The sequence below is a fragment of the Watersipora subatra genome, chromosome 10, assembly GCF_963576615.1.
Source record: "Watersipora subatra chromosome 10, tzWatSuba1.1, whole genome shotgun sequence".
Lineage (NCBI taxonomy): Eukaryota > Metazoa > Bryozoa > Gymnolaemata > Cheilostomatida > Watersiporidae > Watersipora > Watersipora subatra.
In genome coordinates, this window is record NC_088717.1 from 54,701,011 (window position 1) to 54,728,884 (window position 27,874).

At 35.3% G+C, this 27,874-nt stretch overlaps 2 protein-coding genes across 12 annotated transcripts in view; both read left to right on the forward strand.

Moving 5' to 3' along the window:
- The first annotated feature begins 2,663 nt into the window (after positions 1–2,663).
- LOC137405945 (uncharacterized) lies at positions 2,664–19,796 on the forward strand. 2 transcript variants are annotated; one of them, XM_068092424.1, is made up of 9 exons: positions 2,664–2,721; positions 2,931–3,183; positions 3,410–3,525; positions 6,212–6,308; positions 9,579–9,668; positions 9,781–9,885; positions 11,335–11,391; positions 16,091–16,204; positions 17,370–18,696. In XM_068092424.1, the coding sequence occupies exons 1-9, from the start codon at positions 2,719–2,721 to the stop codon at positions 17,927–17,929; spliced, it is 1,395 nt and encodes a 464-aa protein (XP_067948525.1). In that variant the 5' UTR covers positions 2,664–2,718; the 3' UTR covers positions 17,930–18,696. The 2 variants fall into 2 exon arrangements, with proteins under 2 accessions (XP_067948525.1, XP_067948526.1); XM_068092425.1 differs by lacking the exons at positions 16,091–16,204; positions 17,370–18,696 and adding an exon at positions 18,822–19,796.
- A 668-nt stretch (positions 19,797–20,464) lies between these two features.
- Positions 20,465–27,874, forward strand: part of LOC137405908 (uncharacterized) — a 31,791-nt gene continuing 24,381 nt past the window's right edge. For 9 of the 10 annotated variants that reach the window (XM_068092372.1, XM_068092370.1, XM_068092367.1 and 6 more), the window contains exons 1-5: positions 20,465–20,575; positions 23,318–23,366; positions 23,742–24,042; positions 25,267–25,409; positions 26,878–27,030. In XM_068092372.1, coding sequence (XP_067948473.1) covers positions 23,364–23,366; positions 23,742–24,042; positions 25,267–25,409; positions 26,878–27,030 — 600 coding nt within the window. In that variant the 5' untranslated portion in view covers positions 20,465–20,575; positions 23,318–23,363. Of the gene's footprint in view, positions 20,576–22,182; positions 22,306–23,317; positions 23,367–23,741; positions 24,043–25,266; positions 25,410–26,877; positions 27,031–27,874 lie in introns of those variants that run through there. The other variant, XM_068092365.1, reaches the window with a different exon arrangement.

A 27,874-nucleotide genomic window follows, 5' to 3' on the forward strand; every position in this document is an offset into this window, starting at 1 on the left:
ACGTTCAAATTGTAAAGGACTAGTCATTTAATTTGTAACATTTAATTAAGTTAGCACAGTCTAACAACTCAGCACGCAGCATTCTTTTCTGACTTAAACTTGCAAAATTAATAACGTCTTTTATATACATGTAATAGTTAATTCGGTATACTTTTTATAGCTTTTAATCGTAAGATTGCTATTTTAATGATTTTTGTTGTTTTGAACTTTTCACTACTTTTGCTTTCATACATTTTGAGTAATGTAGTTGAGAGCAGACCTGCCAACCCAAGAGTGGGGCAATGCGTGATATTTGGTTTTGGGGCAATTGATGTATCAATGAATGATAGCATACGGTATATAAATTTTTTGAAGTTGGGGCAAAAATCTCACGCATTTTCATTTTTTCTTTGGGGTGATTGCGTGAGTCTCACGCCCAATGCGTGAGAGTTGGCAGGTATGGTTGAGAGGTTTTATTCATTTCATCGTCAATTCTTAAATTCACCTCGTTACATGGTAGGACTGTTATAGAAGTTATTTTAGTTGTTTGTATGCCTTTGAGTTAGTTACCAATTTTTGCTTTTTTGTCAGGGTTGAACAAAATTTCTTGGGCTGGTAAATACCGCTGAGAAAAATATGGCTTCGACCGTCCGCCCTAAATACTCCGGGAGCAATTGGGAAAAAATATCAAAAGTTAAAATGGAGCACTAAATTTGAACTGTTATGTTTCTTGGTGTCTTTTTATGGTCTAAATAAACTATTTCCACGGAAACTAAAAGCACTGAAAGCATTTTAGCAAGCCACCAGGCGGTCTTCCAGTCTCACGAGCCATAGTGATGGTATTAAGCCGTCGTGTTAAGCCTCAATGTATGACACCAAAACAAAAGTGAGGCAAAACGCAGTTTCAAGCAAATGGTGGCATGAACTTCGTCTTTTTCCCCAGACTTTTATACCCGAGTTGCATATGCTTGTAGTTAGATAATAAAATGATTATGCGCATTTCCCTTTGAAGTTATTGTCAGTTGTCTGCAAATAGTACTATTAAAGGATTATTATTTGACTATAGATCATAGCTAGAATCCTGTGAGCATTAAATTATAGGAGTCTTCATTTGAGTAAAATTCTTTTCAACCCATGTTTGAATTGAGTGAAATACTTTTAGCAAAATAGAGGCTAATTGTAACAATAAATCCAATCCTCGTTATCTAGATTGAAAGGATGAGCTATACTTTCTTGTACAAAACGATTGTAGGTCTTTTGGTTATTCTAAGTTGTGGTACATGTGTTGCTCGATGGAATAGAACTGACAAAAGTTCAACTGGTTTGTTTACAGTTAAATGGCCTGAAAAGGTAATAAATAACACAAACCCATATTTCTCTTGTGAAACGTCGAAATTTGTCGTGCTTTTCAATAAAAATGGGTTTACCGCTTTTTCACAAGGTACTTACTAGCAAATACCTTTTTTTTCAACCATCTGAGATAAACTCAATTGTTCCCGGGAATTTGTTCGGACCAATTTGTTCGGACTAATATAGGCCTATATGTCATAAGCATGATGATTTATTAATATTCTTTAAAATAGAAAGTTGTAAGGGCTTTCTGCTATACATAAGCAATCTGTTCAAGGACTATGCTTGCAAAGAAAAATGGTGTTAACTTATATATTGAGTGTTTTGGGTACTAAATTGGAAATGCAACATTTTAAAGGTGCCAAAGAATTATCTATATTACTATTAACAAGCAACTATCGCAGTTTACATTATCGACAAGGAGATTAGCATGAATATAGATTAAGGTTAGTGATAGCGTAATGATCACTATATCGCCTTTAACAAATTCTGACTGCTATGAATATCTACTGATTTACAATGTTTCCATTTTCTTAAAATTTAGTATGAAAACTATATTGGCGTTTATTCTATTACGTTTTCAATATTTTTCCTAGAATATTTCGATCCCAGTTGATTGTGAGATGATGAAAACTGTACCCATAATGTTATTAAGATTGTATTATTTTCTTTAGGAGTATACACTCTTTAAATACCGATTATTTTGTATTTGCTTTTGTATTTGTTGCTAAGGAATCAAATTATTACACAATGAAAAAAGCTTAAGAGTGTTATTAATATGATATGTTATGATCATTTTAACATATGAACCTTTTGACATGCGGTTTGAAAATGTTCAAGTATTTGGTTCAACGTCTGAGCAACACCTTGCAAGCTATTTGCTAATGGGGATGTATTATCCCAGACTAAAGACACCAAACAAAACACTAGTAACCTTACAGTATTCATAACAAAACATAAAACATAGACTGGCAAGCACTATGCACCAGCACTGAGGTATCCATATGGACTTGTTTTACCTGTCCTGAAAATTTAGGATTTATCCTCTTCTCTTTTCACGTCAAATAATTGTCATTAAATTAAGGAATAGTTAAGCCATTAACTTTTGCCAACTGTTTTCTGGCATAATAAACAGGTTAAACAATGCCGGTTGAATAGGTAGTATATAGTTTATAATATTTTTTGGGATAAATATATGATACTTGATTATTTGGCTCGCTGACGATGCATTCTGCATAAACTAATTATTGCCTGTGTGCTCTTTCTAGCATCTCTACTCATGAATATGAAGAAATCTTTATGGTATAAGGGTTTAGATCTCAATGTATACATTCTTTGTAGGTGCTCAGATTGCGTCTTCTATACTATTGGCAATATCGACTTCAAAGAATGGTGAGTTTGCCAAGTGTTGCATTATGAAGAATATTGAATGTATATGGCTCTCTCATCCCCGATGTATGCTCTGCTGAATATCTTTTGATAAAATGTACCACCCTCACTTATTTATGCAATTGACTATATCCATGGTATATTCCAACAAAAATTGACTACAAAACCTCTTGATGAAATCTGCGTGGTGAATCATCTAATCTGTTGAATAGGATACAACCGGCCTCCACAACTTATCCCTTGCACTCCGGCACATCCTGCAACAGTTCATGGACAGCTCTAATTCATCCTATTATAAGAATGCTGACATGACGCTGCCTCATGATGGCTATTTTCAGCGGTTGAGTTGGTACTTTGAGTGTGACAAGTGCCATTACAAAGCCTTCTACATACGTGAAATTGAAAATCATAGAAAAGTCTGTGGAGAAATAAAGCTGAATGAAATTCATCCGGGTTTCTCAGATGGTATTGTTCTAGCCCCTTTGTTGTCTGACCTAAAAAGTTATTTAAGAGCTTGTAAACGCTGATTTATAGCGCATTTATTAGACTTGCTATATTTTTGTCAAGGTGAATCCATCAAAAAAAATTTCCCAATTGTTTTCAGGTTTGCTTGCTCTAGATTGACACATGTTTGTAATTCAAGGCTTTATATTTCAATCACTAATCTGTGTTGGCCTTTTTATATATATAGTGCGTGGTGCAGCCAACAACATCCGCAGGACCAATGCTACCAGCATTCCAGCTGCTAGAGTGAGTGAAGGATTCCAGGAAGAACTTGTTGCTACTCCTCACAACATATACACACCTGTGAGTCATGTCTGAATGTTCCTCCTAACCTATACACATCTGTGTTACCCACCTCTAGGTACTCCTTATAACCTATACACACAAGTAAGTTAATCATCTCTGGGTATTCCTTATAACCTATACACACCTGTAAGTTAGTCATCTCTGGGTACTCCTTATAACCTACACACACCTGTAAGTTAATCATCTCTGGGTATTCCTTATAACCTATACACACCTCTAAGTTAATCATCTCTGGGTATTCCTTATAACCTACACACCTGTAAGTTATTCATCTCTGGGTATTCCTTATAACTTCTACACACCTGTAAGTTGGTCATCTCTGGGTATTCCTTATAACCTATACATACCTGTAAGTTAATCATCTCTGGGTACTCTTTATAACCTATACACACCTGTAAGTTAATCATCTCTGGGTACTCCTTATAACCTATACACACCTGTAAGTTAATCATCTCTGGCTACTCCTTATAACCTATACACGCACCTGTAAGTTAATCATCTCTGGGTACTCCTTATAACCTATACACACACCTGTAAGTTAATCATCTCTGGGTACTCCTTTCAACCTATACACACCTGTAAGTTAATCATCTCTGGCTACTCCTTACAACCTATACACGCCTGTAAGTTAATCATCTCTGGGTACTCCTTATAACCTATACACACCTGTAAGTTAATCATCTCTGGGTACTCCTTATAACCTATACACACCTGTAAGTTAATCATCTCTGGGTACTCCTTATAACCTATACACACCTGTAAGTTAATCATCTCTGGGTATTCCTTATAACCTATACACACCTGTAAGTTAATCATCTCTGGGTACTCCTTATAACCTATACACACCTGTAAATTAATCATCCTTGGATTGGTCTCATAAACTACACACTCATTTATGTCCCCTCATGTTTAACCTAATCATATTTTGAAACCCCATGTCGCCATGTTGTGCAGTAGAGTTATCTGCATGTAATCACAGATCACAATTTGAATCGTGATTTGGCTAACTCGCTAAAATGTAAATGCGCGTATAATCACAACACGGAAAATCTACTTCCATGTTGTGATGTTTTCTTAACGCTGTATCTTATTCTTTAAAAATGCTGGTCACAACATGTTGGCATAATTATATATTCCTACTAACAAAGCATTGTTCGGTAATAACAACAACGCCACAGAACGATGTGCTAAAATGTGAATGAAGTTTTATCTTGATCAACACATCTCTCTCTTCTTGGCAAGAATATCATACTTGTTAGTTGTCCACAAATCCATTAATATAATGAAATTACTAGATATTACTATATATAGAGATATACTGGAGCATATGTTATAGGACATATATTATGTCGACCCTAAAATGTTTATTTGAGCTCGACAATAAGTCACTGAGATTTATTTAAAAAGATTTTTTATTAAAACTATAATTACATTCATAGCGATTATGCGACTTTTAAATATGTTAAATGCAGTATTAAAAAATATAAATGCATATTATTAAAAAGATTGGCTACCGTCTAACTAAGGTTTATTTTAACTTTTTCAAGTTTCGGCGCGAAATAATTTGGAAGTTCTCCATTTAATTATACACTTGAGACATCTCGACTGCCTAGTTTCACTATAATTGTACCCACCTCTTGTTTCAATAGGATTAATAAATTTTTGCCGCTTTTTCCTTAACACCTCTGTAATTTCAGTTTAATGTCAATTGAACTAGTAGTTCATTAGATACCACCTAAATACTGAAAGCATTTCAAACAGGCAGAAACAATGTTTAACGGCTGTTAACAGGTGATTGGTGATTAGTTACTAATCACACGCTGGCTGAATTTCTTGGTAATACTCAAAAATAGACTCAGGCGATGAATTAGTCCCAACTCTCACACTAGGTCAGAGCCTATTGCTGTTGCTACTGCAAAGAAATAAAATCAATTGAATAATAAATAACTTTATTTCGATTTCAGTCAATTTGAAAATTGCCCCCAATGAGGACTATATATCTGGGTGACTATGCAATCAAGCTGTATTAAAAAAGAATGTTCAATAAAGCTCGAACATCAAGGATGTAACAAAACTTATCTTATTTGATTGACATACATGTATGTAAAGTATGAACTCTGTACTACCATGACAACACTAAGTACACTTTGTGGTGTCAGAGCGTGACTCATGAGTAAATTGTTACACATTATGTCACAAAATACCTTGACTATATACAATGTACATCTCTGTGTACAGAAGTTAAAGAGAGTTTGGAAGCTGCCGTTGATGACTAACGGGATCTATCAGTTTCTCCTGTTATTAATCAGATAGAGCCTATATAAAACTACTTTTTGAGGGTGTGAAATAAAACCTATGTACTCTATAGTATTTCCATTTTGTTTGCATTGTATTTTGCAAGCTTAGCGCTTCACGATGAATTCAAATGGATTTCGTAATGCTAAGTGCTTACACAGTCAATGAAAGGTTGTGAATACTGTCAAGGATCAGGGGTCCTGCTTGTATATACGAGGCGAGGATTTTAAATTTCATAGATCGGTTTTATATTAAAATACATTCTCAAAAGTCAGTTTTATTTTTGGGTTAGTTTCATTGTCAAGAACTGAGAAGACCGCTATCAACTACCTTGTTATATGTGAGGTTGGCAGGCTTCTATTATATATTAATCGAATGATATTTTCAGGCCCAAGATTCAGGAACCCCTCAAAGTATTGCACCAACTGCGCTAGTTGATATCAAAACAGAATCCCAAATAAATATGGAATCGGTGGACTTTTCAGGTATGTTCTCACCATTCACTAGTCCTTCATAACTACTTGCCAACTTTCCTCTTTAGTGCTACATATGAATAGGTCTCAATAGTTTTGCTTGAAGACACGCGTCTTAGCTGGTACATGTTATTAGGTAACAACATTGCTTTCATGATTGATTGGTGAGGACTTTAGAAAGAGGACCATTTATTAAGGGATAGCTTAAACATCTTAGCCAACGTTACGTACTGCGTTGTGTTTGCTTTTCTGTATGTGCTTCATTAATGAGATGAAAATGATCTGACACAACTAGTAACAACAGAAGTTATCTCTTATCATCTGACACAACTAGTAACAACAGAAGTTATCTCTTATCATCTGACACAACTAGTAACAACAGAAGTTATCTCTTATCATCTGGCACAACTAGTAACAACAGAAGTTATCTCTTATCATCTGACACAACTAGTAACAACAGAAGTTATCTCTTATCATCTGACACAACTAGTAACAACAGAAGTTATCTCTTGACATCTGACACAACTAGTAACAACAGAAGTTATCTCTTATCATCTGACACAACTAGTAACAACAGAAGTTATCTCTTGACATCTGACACAACTAGTAACAACAGAAGTTATCTCTTATCATCTGACACAACTAGTAACAACAGAAGTTATCTCTTATCATCTGACACAACTAGTAACAACAGAAGTTATCTCTTATCATCTGACACAACTAGTAACAATAGAAGTTATCTCTTATCATCTGACACAACTAGTAACAACAGAAGTTACCTCTTATCATCTGATACAACTAGTAACAACAGAAGTTATCTCTTATCATCTGACACAACTAGTAACAACAGAAGTTATCTCTTATCATCTGACACAACTAGTAACAACAGAAGTTATCTCTTATCATCTGACACAACTAGTAACAACAGAAGTTATCTCTTATCATCTGACACAACTAGTAACAATAGAAGTTATCTCTTATCATCTGACACAACTAGTAACAACAGAAGTTACCTCTTATCATCTGATACAACTAGTAACAACAGAAGTTATCTCTTATCATCTGACACAACTAGTAACAACAGAAGTTATCTCTTATCATCTGACACAACTAGTAACAACAGAAGCTATCTCTTATCATCTGACACAACTAGTAACAACAGAAGTTATCTCTTATCATCTGACACAACTAGTACCAACAGAAGTTATCTCTCATCCTCTGACACAACTAGTAACAACAGAAGTTATCTCTTATCATCTGACACAACTAGTAACAACAGAAGTTATCTCTTATCATCTGACACAACTAGTAACAACAGAAATTATCTCTTATCATCTGACACAACTAGTAACAACAGAAGTTATCTCTTATCATCTGACACAACTAGTACCAACAGAAGTTATCTCTCATCCTCTGACACAACTAGTAACAACAGAAGTTATCTCTTATCATCTGACACAACTAGTAACAACAGAAGTTATCTCTTATCATCTGACACAACTAGTAACAACAGAAGTTACCTCTTATCATCTGACACAACTAGTAACAACAGAAGTTATCTCTTATCATCTGACACAACTAGTAACAACAGAAATTATCTCTTATCATCTGACACAACTAGTAACAACAGAAGTTATCTCTTATCATCTGACACAACTAGTAACAACAGAAGTTATCTCTTATCATCTGACACAACTAGTAACAACAGAAGTTATCTCTTATCATCTGACACAACTAGTACCAACAGAAGTTATCTCTCATCCTCTGACACAACTAGTAACAACAGAAGTTATCTCTTATCATCTGACACAACTAGTAACAACAGAAGTTATCTCTTATCATCTGACACAACTAGTAACAACAGAAGTTATCTCTTATCATCTGACACAACTAGTAACAACAGAAGTTATCTCTTATCATCTGACACAACTAGTAACAACAGAAGTTATCTCTTATCATCTGACACAACTAGTAACAACAGAAGTTATCTCTTATCATCTGATACAACTAGTAACAACAGAAGTTATCTCTTATCATCTGACACAACTAGTAACAACAGAAGTTATCTCTTATCATCTGACACAACTAGTAACAACAGAAGTTATCTCTTATCATCTGACACAACTAGTACCAACAGAAGTTATCTCTCATCCTCTGACACAACTAGTAACAACAGAAGTTATCTCTTATCATCTGACACAACTAGTAACAACAGAAGTTATCTCTTATCATCTGACACAACTAGTAACAACAGAAATTATCTCTTATCATCTGACACAACTAGTAACAACAGAAGTTATCTCTTATCATCTGACACAACTAGTACCAACAGAAGTTATCTCTCATCCTCTGACACAACTAGTAACAACAGAAGTTATCTCTTATCATCTGACACAACTAGTAACAACAGAAGTTATCTCTTATCATCTGACACAACTAGTACCAACAGAAGTTACCTCTTATCATCTGACACAACTAGTAACAACAGAAGTTATCTCTTATCATCTGACACAACTAGTAACAACAGAAGTTATCTCTCAACCTCTGACACAACTAGTAACAACAGAAGTTATCTCTTATCATCTGACTTAACTAGTAACAACAGAAGTTATCTCTTATCATCTGACACAACTAGTAACAACAGAAGTTATCTCTTATCATCTGACACAACTAGTAACAACAGAAGTTATCTCTTATCATCTGACACAACTAGTAACAACAGAAGTTATCTCTCAACCTCTGACACAACTAGTACCAACAGAAGTTACCTCTTATCATCTGACACAACTAGTAACAACAGAAGTTATCTCTTATCGTCTGACACAACTAGTAACAACAGAAGTTATCTCTCAACCTCTGACACAACTAGTAACAACAGAAGTTATCTCTTATCATCTGACACAACTAGTAACAACAGAAGTTATCTCTTATCATCTGACACAACTAGTAACAACAGAAGTTATCTCTCAACCTCTGACACAACTAGTAACAACAGAAGTTATCTCTTATCATCTGACACAACTAGTAACAACAGAAGTTATCTCTTATCATCTGACACAACTAGTACCAACAGAAGTTACCTCTTATCATCTGACACAACTAGTAACAACAGAAGTTATCTCTTATCATCTGACACAACTAGTAACAACAGAAGTTATCTCTTATCATCTGACACAACTAGTAACAACAGAAGTTATCTCTTATCATCTGACACAACTAGTACCAACAGAAGTTAACTCTCAACCTCTGACACAACTAGTTAAGTTGTTATGTTTTTTGCAGGATCTGGCAAAAGGAAAAAGCCCAAACCTAAAGGAGCTAAAAGAAAGTCAATGAAAATCAGTGGCGTATCGACTACACCTTGTGCTTCGAGTAAGACCAGAACTGTGTGGAAATATATTTACAGAATCAGTGTCATTGTAATGCATGGATGCATGGCTCTTTCAAAGGTCTTGAGTTACTAATATTAGATACACTTTTTCAGGTGAAAAGCCGCAAGAGGTCGCAAGTCGTGATTTTTCATCTGCTGACTCTTCTACTAACAATCAAAATCCATGGGAGTCGTTTGAACACATTTTGGTATCCGCAGGTATTGCAAGTAAACTGTGTGTTTCTCACTGTCTCATATCATTGCTCTAGCTACTGTTTATTGTATCAGTATGTTCTACAGACCTACTAAGAGTATGCTGCATGCAAGTCTGGTAGACACATGATGCTAGGTGCATGATGTTTACTAGTAACCGGCGGTCTAGCGCCTCATGGCAGATCATAATGCCTATAAAGCGTGGAGTATCAGTATCCTCACATTTACGCTGTAATGCAAGAGGTGATTAATTGGTGATGGGGTCAAAATGTGAGGTTTTGGTGACTGTTCAAATCCCATGCAATGTAATCTTTTTTTCCCCAACACCCTACCATACAGATACGGCTGTTATACTAAAGGTTCCTCAGCCGTTTGCCAAGTTGTTCCTCTTTATTGAGATAGCTTAGATGTTAAGGTTTTGACTGTAATTGAAGGCGAGCTTTAACCAGAGACTCCGACTGTAATTAAATAGCTTAACAATGAACATACACAAAATTTTAGTAGATTTCATCAGAAATTATCGGTATTTTTCTATCATTTGGGATTGTTTTTGATATTTGGGGTGATCTGACTACCAGGATGTTTCAAGATTAAAATTTACAAAACTTGATCGCGGTTAAAAGGCTCAGATCAAGCGAAAGTGTGATTATGAAATCTATAGTTGCAAAGGGACTGAGTAAAGACGCACAAAGACAATAGGCAACATCAACTATAGCAGCTATAGCTGCTAGTTACGTCATTCCGCATGTATTTTTCTTCTGAGCGTTTCAACCATGATCAAGTTTTGTCAACTTTAATCTATAAATACTTTGGCAGTCAGATCACCTCAAACACTAACAACAATAGCAAATGATAGAAAAGTGCCAATATTTTCTGATAAAATTTCCCAAAATTTTGTTCAAACTGTAACTGTCATGTACAACTTTTATCGTATTTTGTAGGTAAATCAGACACTCTGATTCCGATTTTGTACTCAAAATAAATATTGGTCCACTAACTTTCAAAGTCATGAAGGCTTTTTTAAAGCGTTTCAATATCGGTTTGGAAAACAACACGATCGACACAACAAGCTCCGCCCATAAATATGTGACGTAGCCTAGCTTTTTAGGAAAGGAAATCAAGGATGTTTAGTCTGATTTAGAATGATATATAGAATAAGACTTTATATCATTTATAAGAATATATAGAATGACCTATTATTATCTAAAGTCAGCCTACAAAGTAATCTGTCTTTTATGAAAAGTAGATAAACTATTTAAAATCGCTCGTAGCTTGTTACAGGATGTTTAGTAGGCTGAACGCCGAGAAAAATGAGCACAAAAAAGCGCAATTTTGTCACAAGCTAGCATTGTTATCGCGCTTTTTTGAGTATTCTGTGTATTTATTTTACGCGTATGTACAATATAACCTTTTTATTTTAGTAGAAAAAGTATGTGGTTTTGATTGTGTTTGTAGATGGTGACACTAAAGAATTCGCCAGTCAACCAGGAAAAGTTCGTAAAGTCCGAAAAGGTCAGTCAGCGACGTAGAGCTAGATACCGAATTGTTGATGATCAAGTTACTTAAAGGTTGACTTGCAACAAAATTCACATTACAGTTATTTGGTATCAAAAGATTCACCATGTTTTACTCTGTTGTGTTGTAGGTGCCAAATATGTGGAAATTTGATTACAAACTCTTAAAAGCTCAAAAACGAACAGTTGATCGCAGCCATCACAAAAACGCTGTAGTTTGGAATTTCTTTATTTTGATGACGTTTTCAAACATGGTTATTGTGTTGAAATTAAAGGCTAATAAACGGCTCAATATAAAACGTTTCATAACACTAGTTATGACAAACATGTCGGGTTCTACTGGAAAGCTCGTAGGAATATAGATGCTCGCTACTTAACAGTTTCATTTCAGCCTGGTCTAATCATCTAGTCGTAATTTGATTATGTGCCCCATACGTCCTGCCAAATGTGGCAACCTTTTTCGACTATCGCAGGTGACCAACTGACTCGTCATGTTTATCAGAGGACGATATGCACTCCTTTTAGCAAAGGTTAAAAAATTTAATGATTTTTACCGTAGGTTTTAAAATATCAGTGCTCAAAGTGACAGCATTACAATAATGATGAAACAGATGCGTAAGGACAATTATAGACATGGTTTTATTGAATGCGTAAAGTATATTTGTGAGAATATTTTTACAAATGAGGTTGCATGAAAGTGTAAACAGAAGCCATCGTGTTCACGTATGTCCCCTTTTGAGCCGTTTTGGAAAGGAATTCCAATCTACGGCGTTTTCGTGATGGCTGCCATTAACTGTTCGTTTTTGAGCTTCTAAGAGCTTGTATTCACCGTTACACATATTTTGCAACTACAACACAGCAGAGTAAGACATGGAGAGTGGTTTGATACAAAATAACTAATGTGAATTTTGTTGCAACTAAACCTTCAAGTTGTTATATGATGTTATTTGGGAAATTGTGAATTGAAGTTGTCCTCTTTTTGTTGTCAGAAACCTGGTTTTTTATTACGGCACTTGGGTCACTTTCTTCATCTCATTCGTACTGTTACACTCGATTGTAAACTCCGCTCAATCCAATAGCAGTTGACATATTCAATTCTGTAAAGTCATAAAGCCGTTCCAGCGGTTTTTTGACAGTGCGCGGTTCATTTGCTTGTTGCATGGCAACGACTAACAGTAGCTAAGTGATTTTTAGCTGTGTTTTCCACAAAATTCTTTACAAGATACAGCCTATTGGAAAACTAATGTTGCCCAATTGAGTGGCTGTACATTTTCCCCAAATCAGGAATAAAAACAAAGGCTACATTGCTTGAGTCTTATATCCAGTTTAATTTTCTTATGGCTATGAAATGAGTAACACAATCAACTTAAATTTGTTCTGTGAAGTCTCTGGGAGTTTCTGATTCTGGTTCAACCTATGAAAAGCATTTTAACAAAGTGTTTGATCAACTGATCTGACTGGTTAGACACCCTTTCCCAACTACCGGTTTTTAAAGGTGTTTTTGTTTAGGAAGTTTCTCAGTAAGAAACTCTTACGCCTAGAAATGAATTTTTTAGTTTGTGCAGAAAAGATTATTCTTGTACATAGATTTAGTTTCAACTGCAACAGCAAGTTGTACGTCATACTATATATTTTTTCGCTCTCCATTTTCATCAAGGTAAGGGTCACCCTTCATTTTGGCGAAATGGCTACCCGTGGGTGTACAAATGTTCAAAGTGCTGAAGACACTCAAAAGAGTCTTTCTATTTGGGAGTCAGAGTCTGAAATTAGCAGTCGATAAAGTGATAGTGAGTTGGGTGATCCTGATTTTTTAGCAGGTCCAGGTGATATGACGCTGAATGAGCCACATTTTATTCATCGTACACATGGGCGCCCCACTTCCACACCCATTGAGAGGTTGCAAAACAAAAAACACCTTATAGATTACTGTAACGCTGACCAAAACTGTGTGGTATGCAGCACACCCGCAAACCATAAACGTACCCACTTTGTTTGCACAGGCTGCTCTGACACTCCACATTTACAGCCAAACCACTGTTTCGAACCAACTGTGTATCACACCGAACTCAACTATAAGTTGAAGGCATCTTTTATTATCTATGCCGATTATTTGGCACTTTTTCACACTGATTTCACTGATTTTACATTTAGCATGTGGTTCTTTTATGCCTCTGACTTCCACTGGTTTTACTTTTCTTTTCAAGATTTAAATATTTTTTTCTTCTACTTTTGAAGATGAAAGGCACACATAGTTTTTGGTTTTCTTTCATTTCTGTCATGGGCAGGCAGCAAGAATTTTTTTATTTTATTTTGCTTTTGAGTGAAAAGGTTACTATTACTCCCTATTGATTTGTTACTCATCATTGCTTATCCCTGTAGTTATTTATTATGTTTATTATGTTATTATGGTCTATTTTTATAAAGAAAAGCAAAAGTGCAAAACCAACGAAAACAAAAAAAACACAAAAATGAAAACGTCAAGCGAATTCGTACTCACAACTCCTCGTTGCCCTTGATAGAAACATGCCCCCTGTAGTGTAAAGTAATAAAGCTACTATGATGACAAGGTTTCGGTGCTCACCATGATGTACATGACTAACATGAGAGATCACAAAACATGTGTAACATTACTTTTTAGTTCTTATAGCCAATAATCTCCTGCATATTAGGGGTTGAAGATTATTTCTCTAAACCGTTTTTATGGAATGGAAGAATTTAGGAAAGCTAGCTTTTTATATATCATCAGATAAGTTGATCAAAATCTTTGTTAAAACAGTTTTGATCAGTTAAAGCAGAATCAGAAAAGAAATTTCTCAAAATGAACATTGATTGTGTTACTCGTTTCTTAGCGGTAAGAAAAATTAACCAGATTTTCCATCAATTTTACCTTCCTTTTTTATTATAGAACTATAGAACCCATTAATTTGGTGATATAGGGTTTCAAATAGCTTGTATCTTGTTGAGAATTTTGTGGAGAACACAGATAAAAAAATATTTAGCTATTGTTAGTGGCTGCCATGCAACAAGCAAATGAAGTGCGCAATATTATAAAGCCGCTAGTACCAGTTAGCCGACTTTGAAGAGATGATATCTATTATTATAAAAAATCTTATTTAAATTTATTAATCTATATATATATATATATGTATATATGAATCGCAGTGTTTGTTTGTCTTTTGTTTATCTTTCGTCCGTGTGTCCAGTTATAGCGATTAAAATCTAGCAATTAAAAACTCGCGGAATTAAACTCACAACATTCAAATCACAAGTCTACAAACAGTAGACTTAGCTCATTGCTTTTAACCACTGAGCTAAGCTGTTCTTATTATCCTTAAAGGTTGACTTGCAACAAAATTCACATTACAGTTATTTGATATCAAAAGATTCACCATGTCTTAACATGGTGAATCTAAAGCTAAGGCTAAAAAATTAAACGAATTTTTACGGTAAGTTATAAGATATCACTGCTAAAAGTGATAGCATTACAATGACGATAAAACAGTCGCGTAAGAACGATAGACATGGTTTTATTGAATGCGTGAAGTATATTTGTGAAAATATTTCGACGAATTAGGTTGCATGAAAGTGTAAACAGAAACCATCTACCACACCTACGTCACATTTGAGCCGTTTTGGAAAGAGAATCCAAACTACGGCGGTCTCGTGTGGCTGCAATTTACTGTTCGTTTTTGAGCTTCAAGAGCTTGTAATCACATTTCCACATATTTTACACCTACAACACAACAGAGTAAGACGTGGTGAATCTTTTTATATCAAAAAACTTGTAATGTGAATTTTGTTGCAAGTCAACCTTTAATTAGTTTATCTATTATCTTATCGCGATTGCAAGCTGAAAATGTACTTTTTATTATAAATATTACCTTTTGCGTCTTTTTTTGTTTGTTAAAGCTCTTTAAAAGCCATTTTCAAATCTAATACCTTTTTTTAATTGGAATCTTCAAATGTGTCTTCTCAATTTCAAATGTCTTATCAAATTTGTCGTTTTACTCCTTCAATTTCTGGTTAAATAATAATAAACAAAGTGCGCATAATAACCAATAGACTTTAGATAAAGATAGATAAGATAATTAAGATTGATAAGGACATCTTAGTGTAATGGTTAGCTCGCCTGTATGAAGAACTGGAAGTTTGGAGTTCAAATCCAGTAGGAAGCTTTTTTTCATTACTTGAATAAAATTGTTATAACTGAGAATTGGTACGACAGACACACGGTACGACAGACAAACAAACAGAGATTTATACATATAGATTTAACGGATAAATTACGGGTGGCGTAAATAAAGTAATAATCAGTCATGAGAGTTTTTATTGTCGTTCTACCTCAATGTGATTAGACGTCCAAGCACGACAATGTATAAACTCGAAGGCAAAGGTCGTAATAAAGATTTGTGGCGCAGGTCAGCGGAGGAAGTCATATAGGAAACAATAATTTTTAGAGGTTGTCGCCTTCTCATTAATGGTGTGCCTTGGTTTATTGAGTAATTATGATTTTTCTGTTTGGATAGGTCTGCATTGGTTGTTCCCTTTTTAATAACAGCACAAGACTTAAAAGGCTCTGCTACAGAGTTGCATGCTAACGACCTCAAACGATGCAATAGTGGCAGTCAGTGTTTTTAGGTCGTGCCGACTGCCTTCTTTGAAGTTACGTAGTGAAGCAGAACGTTTTGTTGATATAGTTGCGTTGACTGATGCTGAAGTGCTGTCGGGTGGGACATGCAGTAACTCTCTATATGGCATCTCTCAAGAGAGTCAGGCAATGTCCAGCTTTGTTTCACAGTTGCCGACATCAGGTGAGTCTTTGTTATAAGCTGTTCCGCATTTTAAATTTTTTGTTTGCATTTTTCACTATAGAGTAATACCGCCATAGAACTTGTACACTGTCATTGAAGCTTTGATACACCGTCATTTGAACGAGACAACATTTTGGCTTTTGATATGAATGAAGACGTGATGATGTGGCTAATACGGATGTAATCGTACATGTATCCTATGGACTGGTTCATGTGATGAATATGTCACAGTTCATGTGAGATTAGTAAATTATACCAGAATGTTTTAATAGAATTTATTGTTTCTGTATTATCTAGTGTTTTTAACATTACCTTGATGTATTAACGCGCAATTTATATATACAATACACACAGTAATGTATATATACAATATGCAATATTATAATATATCTTGTAATATATATACATATTACAATATGCATTTGTATTATTATATATGTATAATATACAATAATATATATTATGTATAATATTATATATTAATATATATATATATTTTTATATGTAATATACATATAAATGCATAATATTATTATTTTAGTTTCACGCTCTCCAAAATTTCACGCCACAGTTTAGCAATGTCACAATGTGTGTATATTGATGTGAAACATTGATTAAATTGTAAATGATTCACTTTGTATTGAAAAAGCAAGAATGTAAATTACACCATATCGTTTATCCAATATAGTTTTAATAGGATTTCCAGCATGTATCTTAAAGAAGTTGCGGAGATCCTCTTAGCTAAATGTGTCTCTGTGAACGTGTGGAATGCTGCTCTCGCTTTTAGTCATCAATCGAGTGGCACACCTTTTCCAAATATTCTTGTTAATAATTTTTGTTCGTCCCAAAATATCAATATTAAAGAAGTTATCAGTTATTGGATATCAAAAGGCAATCACAAATAGAATAAATTGCGTAGCTATTTGGTACATGACTTGTTGCCGAAAAAATATTTACTATCACAGTAGTAATTTGTTCACTGGTGTCGGCACTAGAGCTCGTCCAATATATTAGCAACTTGTTAATTGGTGTCCGTACTAGAGCTGGTCCAATATATTAGCTATAGATCTCCATTAATTTACTGAGAGGAGTTTTTGTTGCAAATGCTGAATGCTGCAGGTATTTGTTCGCAAAACATCCAAAGTATATTTCTTACCTTTTGTAGGCGATCAGCTTCACAGCCATCTCAGTCACCTACTTACTACTAATGAAGTTACAAGCAGAAAAAAAGTCCTATTTCCTTCCTCCAGACAGCCAAGAGCGTCTCGATTCGATCACACACAATGCATCTACAAGTGTGACCTGCTGGTGGATGCCCAAACAAAAAGGATGATACACGATGAGTTCTGGGCGATGAGCAACAGCAGTCGGGTCGACTACTGCTGCCGAACGATAACAAAGAAAGTGGCCAACTTTAGAAGTAGGCCTGGATACAAGGGCAAGAAGCTGACTTCTCGGGCCTATAGTATCGTAGTAAATGGAGCATTTCAGCGTGTCTGCAAGGACTTTTATGCCAGTGTTCATGGCATCTCATGTTCACGAATTGAAGCCTTTTTAAATAGTGAAATTCGAGTTGGAGAGACAGTTTCTGCCACAAATAATCAAATGCAGTTAACAGCAGAGAGTCCGGTCTTTCACATTGATGGAGATTATAACGGGGAACAGAAACCAGTCCGTGACCAGCCTTGTAGTGCCACATCTGCCAACAATCAATATATAACATAATAGCTGCTATATGTTGCTTACTCTATTGAATTTGGATGTATTTATGTTACCAATGTTAAAAATGTTTCTCCAAATAGAAAGCCTTTTTTAAAAACTGCATTTGCTATGTTTTTGTATTTGCTTATCACTGCTATTGTTTTATACAATCTTTAGAATGCTTGTAACATAATCGTCTTCTCCTGATTAGGCATTCTCTTTCACATTCCGTGAGGATCATAACATTGCCTCTAAATGAATCAGTTACATATGTGGCCATATGTAGTAATATTACACCCTGGGACTTTGCTCTGAATCATACTGTACTCTCATTTCCCTATCGACCAAAATACTAATGTGGTTTTTGTGCTTTTCAAATGCTTTCCATCGACATCTCTGCTATAAACAAACTACAAACAATTAAGGCATATTTATTATGTATGACGGTCTGTAAACTGGTACTCTCTTTATTTGTATTAACTATACTCTTACAAATCTCTCTGTTACTTCTCAGGTGGCTGGTAGATGTCCGCAAACATAGATGTATTTTAGAGTAGTTCTATGTTCTGTAGCGCTGTATTTGTTTAGTTTTGAAATGTAAGATATACACACAAGCTGGTTCGAGTTTTGCATGAGAAGAGGGTGACTAAAAAATTGTCTTTGTATGTATTTTTATCATATTTGAGGTTGACATGTAGTGTCATCCGCTTTAGAATCCAATGAAAAGCTTGGTAGTTGAAAGGTTACTATGTAATATATGCCAATTCGTAATTGTTCTGCATTTTAGTGAAGACAGCAAACTCTTGGAAATATTGTCAAGCAGTTCCTAATGCTAAAAAAATTAATAATTTTACTGTTTGTTTGTCTGACTTTGAGCAATTATAATTTCTGGACTGATGATATGCTTTTCTTACAGGAGTTGTCTGTCATAGATGGACAAAAGCAGAGAATGACATCCTCAATGCCATTCATCCTCAACAGACAGAAATGCCATCTAGGGAGATTATGAAACGACTCTGCGAAGCATTACCGGGTCGCAGTAAATGTGTGATTCGCGCTAAAGCTTCCAACAATCGGAAACTTTTGCTCAGAATCGGTCTAAACAGGCCTATGAAGCACTCGCCAACTTCCCCGAATCTGGACCAGTCATTTATATCTCCTGATTTTAACTCTTCGCAATATCCTCTTGGAAACTCGATATCCGATGAAATGTCTGCTGAGAATGTCTCAGATGATGCGGTTGGTGATAATGGTGCTGCTGATGGCTCGATAGCTGATGACTCAATCGCTGATGTTGCCGACAACTCAAGTGGTGAGGCCCCTAACAACTCAGTTGCTGATGCTCCTAACAAATCAATGGTTGATGTTTTTGACGAATCAATTGCTGATGCCCCTAACGACTCAGTCGCTGATGTTTTTGACGAATCAAGTGGTGATGCCCCTAACAACTCAGTCGCCGATGTTTCTGACGAATCAATTGCTGATGCTTCTGACGAATCAGTGGCTGATTTGTCAATTACTGCACATTCTGACAATGTAAATTTGGCTCCAACAGAAGAGCTGTAACTGTCTAGAGATTATTATATGAAATACAAGTTCTGGTTATAGATGTTGTATGTATATGCAAGTTTAATTGTTGGTAACGAAATGTAAATATTTAAACATTGTATTTTATATCAATGTTCTTCATATGTGTACATATATACATACAGTATATACGAATAATAATGTACATATTTAGTGCTGCATACTATAACATTCAAAACATATATGCCTTAGTTTCGTATACGTGAAAGTAAACTATCAACTCATAACATGCTTTTTCATTTGGATGCTTTAAACATGTGGATCCCACTACTTTTGAAATATATGTAGCCCACTATTTCTGTGTTTTATGGCCATTTTAACATTCCATTGTTGTACTAATATACAATTTAAACCATGTCTTTAACAAAAAATAATTCATCACACTTGTATCTGTATCTACAGTGGCACATAATTGCTGAAGCTTAGAATTTCACTAATGGTTTAGGAATGTGTTAGGTAAACATGGCTGAATTGAAGCATAACAAATTTGCTAAAATTTGATGTTTTTGATTCGGCCAATATTCAATGTTTATAAACTCGCAGTAGCGTAATGTTGCTGCTGTTGTTATAACTTGTTACATATAGATAGTAATAAAATAAAAAAGTTCAAGCAGGAATATTTGATAGGTGTCCAAACAAATAGGTTGACTTTGCTGAACCAAACACGTGTCCAGCAAAGGTCTTTTAGTACTAAAATGATTTATAACTACTTGAAGTACAATAAAAGTCACTTCGTGGGGTCAGTTTTCATAAAGCACAAGGATCTTTATCAGCAGCTAAACAAAAGCTGCCAACTTGGACGACTTCACATACATGTAATTGAGAGTTGTCCTCTCACATAATTTTCAATTTAGACTCGTTTAAGTTGACCTGCCGTAAAAACGTTCGTGCCAATTAGGGATATAACAAACGTCACACGACTGTCAAAAACGTCTTCATTTTTGTGGCCACTCTGGTTTCCTTTTGTTATGGCGGATTTGTTCGCATAGTTCTTTCATTAAACACAACAGCTTGAACACTTTTATATTTAATACTTGCTGATGTTTGCGCTAAATTACTTTGCATAAAAGACATCGTAAGAAGGTATCAAGTAATTTTTTTGGAAAGTAGTGACATAGTTAACTGATAATTTTCAAAATTTCCGTAATCTTGTATGAATTGATATTTTTCATGTTTGCATTTGAACCAATTTAGCGGAAGCGTATAATATAAAATCTTATTTATAAAGTTTGAAACTTATATATTTAAAAGTATTTTTGAAACACTACAACGAGCACATCTGCAGTGTTCCTAGTATGCAGGCTTAGTAGCCGAAGAAACTACAACGTATCAACTGTTTTAACGGACCGCAAGAAGCGATGTCGACATAATAACGTTTGGGTAGTATCAAGTATTACTATAAATATACTTATAGTAATATGTAATAGTATAAGTACTTAATACTGTACTAATTACTATAAGCATTCTTTTTGTGTTTTTGCTATTATTTAGCTATTTATCTAAATATATTTATTTGAAGACGCGAACAGATATAAGACATGCATGCTCTCTACGGCGTTCTTCATTCAGAGTATATTGGGGTATAAGTGGACAGTAGTGATAGGAACCAAAGCGCTTTCAAGGTTGTGCGTGTCATGATTGCCTATAATGTAATTTTTTTATACATTCCCAATATTTGACACTATAAAAACGTCACGTAGTTATATATATATATATATATATATATATCTGTTGGCACCAATTAACTATTGGTTAAGGAGAAAATATGGTGATCTTAATAAAATTATGCAGCAATTTATTCACACCACAGTTTTGAGATCGTTGAACTGTTAGCTATACAGTAGGAAAATTTCCTTGATTGGATTTTGTCATGCCAGATAAAAATGGTGATAAAATATTGCCCTGCAAGTTATTCTGCCAACTACCAGAAGTTTGGTACTGCAATTTATTTGTATTTTTTAATGCTTTATTGAGAACATCAATTTGCTCCCTGATAACCTAGCCTAAATGTTGTGAATCTGCCATTTCTACTCAAATTATTTGTCATCAGTCGTCTTCTTTTTTTATAAATATATACTTCCAAATTCATGGCCTTTGTTTGAATTCCATTCAACTGAGTGGACCGTAAGATACAAAAATTCTTTGTATCATTTAGTACAACTGTTGTTCTCCACCTATTGTAATGTTGGTTATCGTTGTTTTAAATCAGTGGTCACCAAATCTATTTTCTTGGAAAAACTGCTACATACAGGCTACCCAAAGATTCTAGTCAATACATAACACTTTGTGGACCGAGTGTTCATATAGGTAGCAATCTCATTTTTTACATGGAACTACAAAAATCACTGTTTCCGTAGCTGTCTTGCACATTTCCTCTGCTAGATTGTCATAATTTGACTAAATAAGCACTCAGATAAAACAACATTTAGTATTCTTCATCAAATTATTCTAATTAAAATATTTTAGCCACTTAACTGCATGATAGTTGCAACAGAAACATGGCTTATTGCATCGTGACCCAAAAATATGCAATGGCATCAGAGAAAATATGCTTTCTCCATAATGGAAGCTGCTGTGCTCGAATCACGATGCAACAGAAGTACTCATCTACGTAACGCTTGACATAGTACTGCCAAATCTAAGCACCTCCGTGATCGTGTCAATGTAATCAAAGTTGCTTTTATTTTTTCAGCAAATAACAATACCAACGAAAGAACAAGTGTCAGGCGGGAGTCTGATACCTGTCAGTAAATGTCAGATAGGGAAAGGCAGTGTCAGCCGGGAGTCACATGCCTGTCAGTAAGCGTTAAGCAGTGAGTTTCTTAATTGTCATCAAAGGCCATACAGCAAGTCTACTTGTAAGTGTTGGTCAGCAGAGCTGCATAGTTGTCAACTAGAAACAAGAATTACCTCCTAATCCCAGCATTTGGCCTTTTTGTCAAGAATTTCTCGCAGCCGTGTCATTTCATGACTACCAGCAGCAGTCTTACAACTAGCTATATACAATTTAAACCATTTTCTGTTGTGGAGGTTTGTGTTGAGAACATTCAGTCCATCTTCTCCATAGGTAGACTGGCAAAAGATCACATATATACTGATATATACAGTGAAACTCGGATAACTTCACGGGACCAAGCGAAAGTGTTATCAGAGCATTCAAGTTATCAGAGCACTGTCACAAGTGCATGTATTTATCAGTAGATACATGTACATATACAAACTATATATTAATCAAGAGCATAGATTTCTTGTTGCTATATAGGAATTATGAGCTAAAACTCATAATTTCTATACAGCAAATATGTAAATGCTGTTTGCTTTTATTTTCACGAGTCGTCAAATAGTGAGCTCGCTTGTTTTTCATTAACCAAAAGAGAGGTGCATTCCTGTCTTTTTGATAGGTTATAGGTTTGATAGGTTATATGTTCCTGTCTTTGCTGATAGGTCTTTTTGATAGGATCGCTAGCTGTTTTCGCTGGCACGTTTTTGCTGGATGGGCTCCCATTTATTATCTGAAAGGGTTGCAAACAATCTGTATTCTGACAAAGTAATGGCACATCATCGAATAGAAACATCAATGAACTGGTGACTACAAGATTTGTGATATGAGAATTTTTTTGACAAACTCGAAACATATTTAGCAACACTCTGTTCAAGCATATCCCATCTTGTCATCTATCTAATATCACATGCCATCACACCTGAATTTCTTTCCAGTCTACTCATCAGCTCAGCCCTCTGTACATCCTATACAGACATTTTGAGGACTCGGTTACCATCAGCCAAGACTTTTACTATCACTAAACCACCTTCATTGTGTTTTAGCTGTGAGCCAAGAAACATATGAGAAGCAAAGCCCTATCAACACAAAATGGTTAGCTTTTTTTCTACCATATTTTCTCTTCGTTTATTTAGTATATTGACTCTCTTTTTTGGAAGTTTTTTAGAATCTCACCATTCATTGCCTTTGGTTTCTTTTCTAATTAGCTTGGCAAAACGTATCTATGACCCATTTTATTAGGTTTTTAATTGTTGTGTATTTGCATGAAAAATAAAAATCCATACTACTGATGAGGAAATTCATCAAACTCTAGTCTCAAAGCAACTCGTGTTCAATACGAACATTGATGCTAATACTATCATTTTAGGTTCTATTAATCAGTATCGCATATGTTCACCAGACTATATTGTTCAGCGTTCTTTGATGGAGGGCCAGACTCACTCAACACTCTTGTTTTGTCACTTTTAGGACACTTCAGGTCAACACAACTTGTCTATTGCCTTGCGACACATTCTTCAGCAGTTTATGGACTCGAGTAACTCGGGAGGCGTGAGCAACACAGACATGACCTTGCCTCATGACGGTTACATACAGCGTCTTAGTTGGCATTTCGAATGTGACAGATGTTGCTATAAAACATTCTACTGTCCAGAGATGGAAAGTCATAAAAACACGTGTTATGCATATCTTGACAATAAATCAGCTGTTAAAAGAAGAAAGATGGGTGTTCCGCGGCGTACTATAGCTACAGTCCCCCCTCCTCTCGAAGGTATGCTTTATTCCTTTAGGAATAGATACTCAACAGATCAACATGAAAGTTAATTACATTTTATCTACCAAAAAGTAATTTGTCTGTAGAGGGCAAGTTTTCACAAGTTTCACAATTCAAGTCTTTATTGAATTTCTTACAAATGGCATAAAATATAGTCTGAATGTCATAGGTATAGAAATACTAAGTGTATCATGCAAGGGTAATGTTTCTCTGTGGATGCAATAGTCACTTAGAATATAGCTTGAGTAACCAGTAGGGTTTTTATGCTCTGAAGATTCTCCTTACAGTCATAATGTGAAGAGTTTACACGTATTTTGAAAACATTTATTTACCAATAAAGTTTTGTCATAGTTGATTTTGCAGAAAATAAATCTCGGGAGCTGACTAGGATTTGTTAAAAGCGTTACATATTTAATGCTTCTAAAAATTGGTTTCTTGTAATTCTGTGTGGTATATTGAAGATTAAAAGAAGCTTCTAGCTCTTATATAATGAATAATGTAGGTGGCAGCGTATGTGCATTCAATGCAATGGATATGAAAGATGTGGTGTTTTGTGAGCAAGTAAGGTGCTCCTCTAGCAGTTTCAATCCACAACTGTGGACCTCCATGAAAGAACTATCTACCATTTAGGTTTTCCAAAGTACTTTTAGGCTTATGAATATTGCATGCATTAGAATCATTAGATCACCATTGCTAGTACGTTGATCAATGAAGTTATACATATACTTTCATTATCAGCAATCACTTTTTATTTTTACTCGTTGCCAGATTAATGGGCATAATGACGGGCTGATTATTTCATTTTTCTAGCGACTTTCCAAAAGGGCGAAATGTGTTTTTGGCTGGATCAGCTAAAGAGCTCCGAAAAAACACCACATGTTGACTGGGTCTTGTGTTGGCGCTGAATATCAACACATCGCAACATGTATCGGTGTAGAACATTGACTTGTTTAGTCATTATTTAACTGGTTTGTTCAACTCAATCACGGCTCATTCTCAGCTAGTGGGAACAAACTACTACTACAGCTAGTGGCCCAACCTACATTATCTCTTTATCTTGAGTAGTTTTGTTTATCCAGGACATCTTCAGTACCTTTTTAGTAACTCACATTGAGCACTCACTGATATCTTCTCATAAACGGATTGCTGTTTGCTAGGCATATGAGAATTCCTGTGAGCTTGCTCTAGGTTTCACTAGGTGCATTCTGTGTCTTCATTCAGACTCAGACCCAGACAACCACCTCTTTCCTAATTCCACTTCCCAACAGACAGACTTCATGGCTAGCCCCTCTCCTAAATTAGAATATCCAACAAGTTCAGTTCCAATGGAAGCTCCATCTACCAGCAGTACTCCTGCTGCTCCGGTGAGCTTTTTATAATCCATCATGGTTGTGTTCTTCTGACTCGCTGGGGTACCGCGTGTCTGAATTGTCTAGAGAACTAGCATTAAACTGGTTATAACAGTTTTAAGTAGTTGTTTACCTCTCTTGGTATAGTGTATGCTATAATACGAAATATATTGTTGGAATCTGTACAAGTTGGTCATAATGAAACTAGAAAAAATTATCTGAAACGAATGTATTTGCTTGCGTTTACATTAGCATATGAAGTTTGCATCTGTTCATGTATGTTTTATCAGGGTTGGAAGGTTTCCCAAAAATATGGTTTGCACCGTCTGCCCTAAATACACTGAGATAAGTGGGAGAAACCTGAGAATATATAACAAGTTGAAATAGAGCAACAAGTTCAAACGATTAGGCTTCTTGCTTTCGCTCTATGGTCTAAATAAACTATTTCCACTGAAACTAAGAGCACTGATAGCACTTTAGCCAGCCACAAAATTATAATTTTTATTATTTAATAGTTATTTGAAGTGATTGTCTGTTGTTAGCAAATGGTACCGTGAAAGTATTATCACTTTATAGTTCTCATGGATAGACATCCTGCGAATGTTAAATTGTAGCAGTCTCCTTTTGAGTAAATCTTTTTAACCAATAGTTTAATTCAATGAAATATTTTAGCAAAATACAGTCCAATTGTAACAATAAATCCAACCAATCCTTGTTATTTAGGTTGATAGGGTGAGCTAATCTTCCAAGTACAACCTTAGTTTAGGTCTTTTGGTTATTCTAAGTTGTCACGCCTATGTTAATTGGTGTGATAGAGCTGTCCAAAGTGCATGAACTGGTTCATTGTTTACAGTTTAAATTTCCAATGGGTGATAAACAACACAAAACCATATTTTTTCCTATAAAACTCTGAAATTTGATATGTTCTTATTAAAATACCATTTACCACTTTTTCCCATTTTCGCCCCGGTATTTACCGGTAAACACCATATTTTTCCAACTGTCCAAGATAAATTTAATAATTGCTGGAAAAATCCGTTCCTGGTTTGTATGAGCTGGTGAGATTACGATAGCGTTACCGTCGCTTTGATATTGAGTTGTCGTCCCTGCCGAAGATTCATGTTTATCGCGTTTAGGCACCTTGATTTACGATGGTCAAGAGAGTTGAACATTGTAGTACTATCAATTGATATGTTAAATATTACCTGAAACCCTTGATGTATAAACATAGTCAAGTTTGTTGATAACCATTCTTTATTATACTGAAACATTTGAATAGCGCCGGTTCGAAATATATTCAACTCTCAATAATGTATTCCTTCATTTTACTCAAGTAGGAGTAAAAGTTAAATTGGTTAATAGTGTATTTTAAGGAAAGTTTTCAGTTTCTAAAAAACACTCCCTGTTACTGTAACAGAACATTAGAACTGTTGAGATATGGATGCAAGTGTAGCGACGTTGGATATTTAGATTCTACTTGCAGGTGTCTCATTCAGTCGCCAGTCCTCTTTCTGTCGAGGCACCTAGCATAGAGTTCGATGCACCAGTTGCCAGTCCTGACTATAACACACCTACTATACCTGAGATAGAAGATGGTAGTCACAAGGCACTCGATTTTGACACCATACCTTCTAAGGTCAGTACTTTCAACATGAGTTCCGCTCGAAGTTGCGGAGTGTTTTTGTTTGTCCAAACATTGGTTATAGATAGGATTGCTATAGCTAGGATTGCTCTAGCTAGGATTGCTCTAGCTAGGATTGGTTATAGCTAGAATTGATATAGCTAGGATTGCTCTAGCTAGGATTGCTCTAGCTAGGATTGGTTATAGCTAGGATTGCTATAGCTAGGATTGCTCCAGCTAGAATGAAAAGTTTTGTTCTGCTCAACTTGAATCAGCAGTCTTTCTCTAGTCTGCTTTTGCTTTTGTTTATCCGCATTACAGAATAAGTTCCCTCGCAGAATAAGACCAACAACTGCATGTAATAGTTCCTAGGTGCAAAGTCGCTGGGAGGTCAATCAATAAACTACACAAAATACAATATATTCTTAAATGTTGACTTGCAACAAAATTCACATTACAGTTGCTTGGTATCAAAAGATTCACTATGTCTTACTCTGTTGTGTTGTAAGTGCAAAACATGTGGAAATGTGATTACAAGTTCTTAAAAGCTCAAAAACGAACAGTTAATCGCCGCCATCACGAAGCTGCCGTAGATTAGAATCTCTTCTCAAAACAGCTTAAATGGGACGTAGCTGAACAAGATGGCTTCTGTTTACACGTTCATGCAACCTCATTCGTCAAAATATTCTCACAAATTTAATAAAATCATGTCTATTGTCCTTATGCATCTATTTCATCATCACTGTAATGCTGTTACCTTGAGCACTGATATCTCAAAACCTTCCTTAAAAAGTTGTTTAATTTTTAATCTTAGCTCGAAGAAGTGCATATCATCCTCTGATAAACATGACGAGCCTGT

Excerpts from the sequence above, each read along its gene's own strand:
- LOC137405945 (XM_068092424.1), top strand. Across the intron at positions 9,669-9,780 it reads GACTACACCTTGTGCTTCGA|GTGAAAAGCCGCAAGAGGTC; the intron begins GTAAGACCAGAA and ends ACACTTTTTCAG. Across the intron at positions 11,392-16,090 it reads AGTTCGTAAAGTCCGAAAAG|TTGCGTTGACTGATGCTGAA; the intron begins GTCAGTCAGCGA and ends TTGTTGATATAG.